The sequence below is a fragment of the Dendrobates tinctorius genome, unplaced genomic scaffold (genome assembly GCF_039654945.1).
Source record: "Dendrobates tinctorius isolate UK_male_01 unplaced genomic scaffold, ASM3965494v1 ptg000192l, whole genome shotgun sequence".
Taxonomy (NCBI): Eukaryota; Metazoa; Chordata; class Amphibia; order Anura; family Dendrobatidae; genus Dendrobates; species Dendrobates tinctorius.
Window position 1 is genome coordinate 8,196,361 of NW_027361859.1, and position 6,458 is coordinate 8,202,818.

Here is a 6,458-nt window from a genome sequence, read left to right on the forward strand (position 1 = left end):
ACAGAAGTTTATAACGTACAGCGGTACAGTTAAAAAAATCATATTTTTTCCACAAAAATGATCTTTTCACCCCCAATTTTTATTTTTCCAAAAGATATTGTGCAGTTTGTCCTCAGTGCGCTGATACCCCACATATGGGGTAAACCACTATTTGGGCGCATGGCAGAGCTCGGAAGGGAAGCAGCACCCTTTGGCGTTTTTGGCTGGAATTGAGATCGGACACCATGTCGCGTTTGGAAAGCCCCTGACGTACCAAAACAGTGAAAACCCCAAACAAATGACACCATTTTGAAAACTAGACCCCCCAAGGAACTTATCTAGATGTGAGGTGAGCACTTTGAACCCCCCCGTGCTTCACAGAAGTTTATAACGCTTGGGCGTGAAAATAAAAAAATCATATTTTTTCCACAAACATGATCTTTTAGTCACCAATTTTTGTATTTTCCCAAGGGTACCAGGAGAAATTGGACCCCAAAATTTGTTGTCCAATTTGTCCTGAGTACGCTGACACCCCATATGTGGGAGAAAACTACTGTATGGGCACACGTCAGGGTTCGGAAGGGAAGTAGTGACGTTTTGGAATGCAGAGTTTGATGGAATGGTCTGCGGGTTTCATGTTGCTTTTGGAGAGCTCCTGATGTACCTAAACTGTGGAAACCCCCCACAAATGACACCATTTTGGAAACTAGACCCCCTAAGGAACTTATCTAGATGTGTGGTGAGCACTTTGAACCCCCAAGTGCTTCACAGAAGTTTATAACGACCGAGCGTGAAAATAAAAAAATCATTTTTTTCCACAAAAATGATATTTTTGCCCCCAATTTTTTATTTTCCTAAGGGTAGCAGGAGAAATTGGACCCCAAAAGTTGTTTTGCAATTTGTCCTGAGTAGGCTGATACCCTATATGTGGGGGTTAAGCACTATTTGGGCGCATGGCAGAGCTTGGAAGGGAAGGAGCACCATTTGACTTTTTCAAAGCAGAATTGGCTGGAATTGAGATCAGACGCCATGTTGCATTTGGAGAGCACCTGATGTGCCCAAACAGTGGAAACCCCCCTATTCTAACTCCAACCCTAACCCCAACACACCCCTAACCCTAATCTCCGCCCTAACCCTAGCCCTAACGGGGAAATGGAAATAAATACACTTTCTTTTAATTTTATTATTTTTCCCTAACTAAGGGGGTGATAACGGGGGGTTTGATTTACTATTTATAGCGGTTTTTATGTTTGGCGGCTGTCACACGCTAAAAGACGCTTTTTATTGTAAAAATAGTTTTTGCATCACCACATATTGAGAGCTATAATTTTTCCATATTTTGACCCACCGAGTCATGTGAGGTCTTATTTTTTGCGGGACGAGCTGATGTTTTTATTGGTATCATTTTCAGGCACGTGACATTTTTTGAATCGCTTTTTATTCCGATTTTTCGGACGCAGAATGAACAAAAACCAGCATTTCAAGAATTTCTTTTGGGGGGTGCGTTTACACCGTTCCGCCTGCGGTAAAATTGATAAAGCGGTTTTATTCTTCGGGTCAGTACAGTTACAGCGATACCTCATTTAGGTCGTTTTTTTATGTTTTGTCTGTTTTAGGCTAGTTTCACACTTGCTTTGCGCGTTTTTCCCGCAAAAAAACGCATTGAAAAAACGCATACAAAAGCATACAACTGCTGCGTTTTTTTCAAGCATTTTTATGAGCATGCATGAAAAAAACGCAGCGTTTTTATGCGTTTGTATGCGTTTTTAGTGCGTTTTTACCGCGTTTGCGGTTTTTTCCAACATTAGGTGGCCCCTCACACTAACCCAAACCATGACTTTACTAACCCTAACCCTAACCCTGACCCTAACCCTTAACCAAATCATACTTAACCCTAACCCAAATCCTAAACCCTAACTAACCCTAACCCTGACCCTAACCCTTAACCAAACCATACTTAACCCTAACCCTGACCCTAACCCTGACCCTAACCCTTAACCAAACCATACTTAACCCTAACCCTGACCCTAACCCTAACCCTGACCCTAACCCTTAACCAAACCATACTTAACCCTAACCCTGACCCTAACCCTGACCCTAACCCTTAACCAAACCATACTTAACCCTGACCCTAACCCTGACCCTAACCCTGACCCTAACCCTTAACCAAACCATACTTAACCCTAACCCTGACCCTAACCCTGACCCTAACCCTTAACCAAACCATACTTAACCCTAACCCTGACCCTAACCCTGACCCTAACCCTTAACCAAACCATACTTAACCCTAACCCTGACCCTAACCCTGACCCTAACCCTTAACCAAACCATACTTAACCCTAACCCTGACCCTAACCCTTAACCAAACCATACTTAACCCTAACCCTGACCCAAACCCCAACCCTAACCCTGACCCTAACCCTAAACCCCCTTAACTAACCCTAACTCTAACCCAAACCCCTAAATTCCATGGTTATCAAAAAAAAACGCATGTGCAAAAAAACGCATACATGAGCATGCCAGTGCGCACATATGCGCATCCATAGGCTATAATGGCCATTTTTAGCGCAAAACGTGCGCATATGTGCGCATACGCTTTTTTGCAGGGCCAAAAAATGCAACATGATGCGTCTGGAAAATACAAACGCACACCCCAAAAAAACGCAGCGCATGAAAATCGCATACATGCGCTTACCAGCGCGCAGGTATGCGCACCCATGTTAAATATAGGGGAAAAAACGCATGCGCACATATGCGTTTTTTTCCAGCGCTAAAAAACGCAAATGTGAAACCAGCCTTATGCAATGAAAACAATTTTATATAAAAAATAATTATTTTTGCATCGCTTTATTCTGCGAGTTATAACTTTATTTTTTTGCTAATGACGCTGTGTGGCGGCTTGTTTTTTGCGGGACAAGATGACGTTTTCAGCGGTACCATGGATATTTATATGCGTCTTTTTGATCGCGCGTTATTGCACTTTTTGTTCGGCGGTATGATAATAAATCATTATTTTTTGCTTTGTTTTTTATTTATATTTTTTAAGGGGTTCGCTAAAGGGGTTAACTAATGGGACAGTTTTATAGGGCGGGTCGTTACGGACGTGGCGATACCAAATATGTGAACTTTTATTGTTTTTTGTTTTTTTTTCTTCCAAAAAATGAATTTATTAGGGAACTTTTTTTTTTAATTTATTTAGCGATTTTTTTTATTTTTTTTTTTAACTTTATTACATTGTCCCAGGTGGGACATCACTATCCTGTGACAGATCGCTGATTTGTCACATCACAGATCAGCGATCTGTCACAGGCAGTGCAGCAGGCTTCCTCGTGCTTGCGCTTTGCAGGCACTGAGGAAGCCAGCTCCCTGCAGGCCCCCGAAGGTCCCCGTCGCCATCTTGGATTCGTGGACCTGCAGGGATGGAGCCCTCCACTGCAGCGCTGCACATTGCGCTGCTGTGGGGGGCTCAGGGAAGCACGGAGGGAGCCCCCTCCCTGCCGATGCTTCCCTTTAACCCCCCGGTACACCGCGATCGTGTTTGATCGCGGTGTGCAAGGGGTTAACGTGTCGGGGGCGGTCCGTGACCGCCCCCGACACATTGTGCCGGGTGTCAGCTGTGATAATCAGCACGAGAATCGTGCGAGTCTCTCGCAAGTGAGTATGAGCCCTAAAATAATGTTCTGTGTGATTTCATCTCAGAAGCCGTCTGCTTCAGGCAATTTGTATTACGGCAGAACAACTCGTACAGCGCCAGCGATCTGAATGCACCAGTAAATATGTTGCAGCGGTAACTCGCATGCCTTCTCCGCTCCACTCTACTCATCAGGCTCTGCATATGGCATTCATATAGCCTTAGGGGGGTGCAGCCAGTCTCTGCAGGAATTTAACCATGTTGTATCCTACAGAGAGATTGTTATGACCGCAGTCAGTAGCTTTTTAGTTTCACAGTTCTGTCTGGAATAATGTTCAGTGAATGCTGGGAGGTATATACTTACCTCCAGGACAAGCATTATTTCTGCGATGTCGGCATTCATTGGACATCGCAGTTCATTCATGCTGGACTGCAGTGTCCAATGAATGCTGACATCGCAGAAATAATGCCTGTCCTGGAGGTAAGTATATATTTTTTTTAGTATGCAAATTGCCTCTGCCGAGGGAAAGAGAACTTGAACTCTATAGTGCCACCTGTTGGAAGCAGCGATCCTACACGTCACAATCAACTCTTTAACGAGTCTTGCTATATGACTCAGGATAAAAGCCAAGTCAGAATCTCAATTTGCAGACACAGTGTTTCGGGCTATTGGCCCTCATCAGTGCAAAGTATGAAATCTGATTTGGCTAGGTGAGAGGCTCTGGACTGGGGTCTAAGGGGTAACGTTTATCCTGTTTCTTTTTAGATAATTTGAGGCACTTAAACAGATAAAATTAGGTTGCTGTATATCTTGCACTTAGTACAAAAAAGAGATTACGATACACTTTATTGATCCCGAGGGAAATTATGGAAGAGTAATTATTAGAAGCTGCTCTCCAATGAAAATAAGTGAAAAAGTGGGCTTTATTCATCCAGATACATGTAACATTTCAGCTTCTCATTTGAAGCTTTTCTAAAGCCATTGCAAATTGTTTGCATATTGTTAGATATGTTATAATAATGTTCAAGTGATTTTTAAATATAACTAAAACTAAATCTTTTCTATCTTTCACAGGTAATTGTACTAGGATCTCAGATGGACATCAGATATCTGTACAATGTAAATCATATAATGGTTGTAGCACCCAAGATACATGTGAAAAGCCTATCATTATTCCAGATAAACCTCCAGGCCTTCACAGCCGTGATCTATCATCTCATCCTTTTAAACAGATCTTATCATCTGATTCATCGCAGACTGTTAAGAAAAGTAATTGTCACAGAAGGGGTTTCATAAATCGTAGATCTCACACAGGGATGAAGCCATATTCATGTTCAGAATGTGGAATATATTTTCACCAGAAATCGAGGCTTATGGCACATATGAAAACTCATACAGGGGAGAAACCATTTTTTTGTGAAGAATGTGGAAAATATTTTTCCATGAAATCAAATTTTTTTAGACATCAGGAAATTCACACAGGGGAGAAGCCATATTCATGTTCAGAATGTAGAAAATGTTTTAGGCAGAAATCGTGTCTTGTTGAACATCAGAGAATTCACACAGGTGTAAAGCCATTTTCATGTTCAGAATGCGGAAAAAGTTTTATTCAGAAATCAAGTCTTGTTAAGCATCAAAGAACTCACACAGGAGCAAAGCCATATTCATGTTCAGAATGTGGGAAATGTTATGCTAATAAATCACATTATATTATACATCTGAGAACACACACCCAAGAGAACTTGTTCTCATGTTCAGAATGTGGGAAATGTTTTGACCAAAAGGGACATCTTATTGAACATGTGAGAATTCACACAGGAGAGAAGCCATATTCATGTACAGAATGTGAAAAAAGATTTAACCAGAAATCAAATCTTATTACACATCAAAATATTCACACAAGAGCAAAGTTGCATGCGTGTCCAGAATGTGGGAAAGGTTATACTTCTAAATCAAATCTTGTTAAACATCTAAGAGCTCACAAAGAAGAAAGTTTTTCATGTTTGGAATGTGGCGAATGCTATAGCCAAATATCAGACCTTACTAAACATGAGAGAACTCACACAGAGGAAAAAATATATTCTTGTTCAGAATGTGGAAAATGTTTTAAGAGGAAATCAAATCTTATGACACACATGAAAAGTCACACAGGGGAGAAGCCATTTTCTTGTGAAGAATGTGGGAAATGTTTTAACAGGAAATCAAATCTTATGGCACACATGAAAAGTCACACAGGGGAGAAGCCATTTTCTTGTGAAGAATGTGGAAAATGTTTTAACAGAAAATCAAATCTTATGACACATCGGAGAAGTCATACAGGGGAGAAGCCATTTTCTTGTGAAGAATGTGGGAAATGTTTTGGGGATAAATCAATTCTTTTTCGACACCAAAGAATTCACACAGGGGAGAAGCCGTATTCATGTTCAGAATGTGGAAAATGTTTTAATTATACATCATCTCTTGTTACACATCAAAAGACTCACAAAACAGCATAGCCATATTCATTGGAAAAATGTGAAATGTAAACATTAAATCAAATCTCTTTGACATCAGAGTGAATTTATTTGAATGTTTAATATGTGGGAAACTTTATAGCAATAAATTAATTCTTGTTGTTCTCATTTTTAAATTCTGTGATATGCCATTTTATGTGGTAATAAGTTTGTAAAGATTCTACATAGCCCAAGGATTTTGAGCTTATTTTTTCTTGACAAATTGTAGTTTGTTAGTGTTCAATTTAGGTGAACATATTTTGCCTGTTTGAATAAAAATACCTGAAATTTGTCAAAATTATGTTTTAAAACTTTCGATGACTATGGCCTTACAACATATATGTGTTAACTATTT

At 40.4% G+C, this 6,458-nt stretch overlaps 1 protein-coding gene across 1 annotated transcript in view; it reads left to right on the plus strand.

Moving 5' to 3' along the window:
- Positions 1–6,163, plus strand: part of LOC141055962 (uncharacterized) — a 61,436-nt gene extending 55,273 nt beyond the window's left edge. The window contains exon 12 of the mRNA XM_073552656.1: positions 4,686–6,163. Coding sequence (XP_073408757.1) covers positions 4,686–6,106 — 1,421 coding nt within the window. The 3' untranslated portion in view covers positions 6,107–6,163. The remainder of the gene's footprint in view (positions 1–4,685) is intronic.
- Positions 6,164–6,458: the final 295 nt, after the last annotated feature.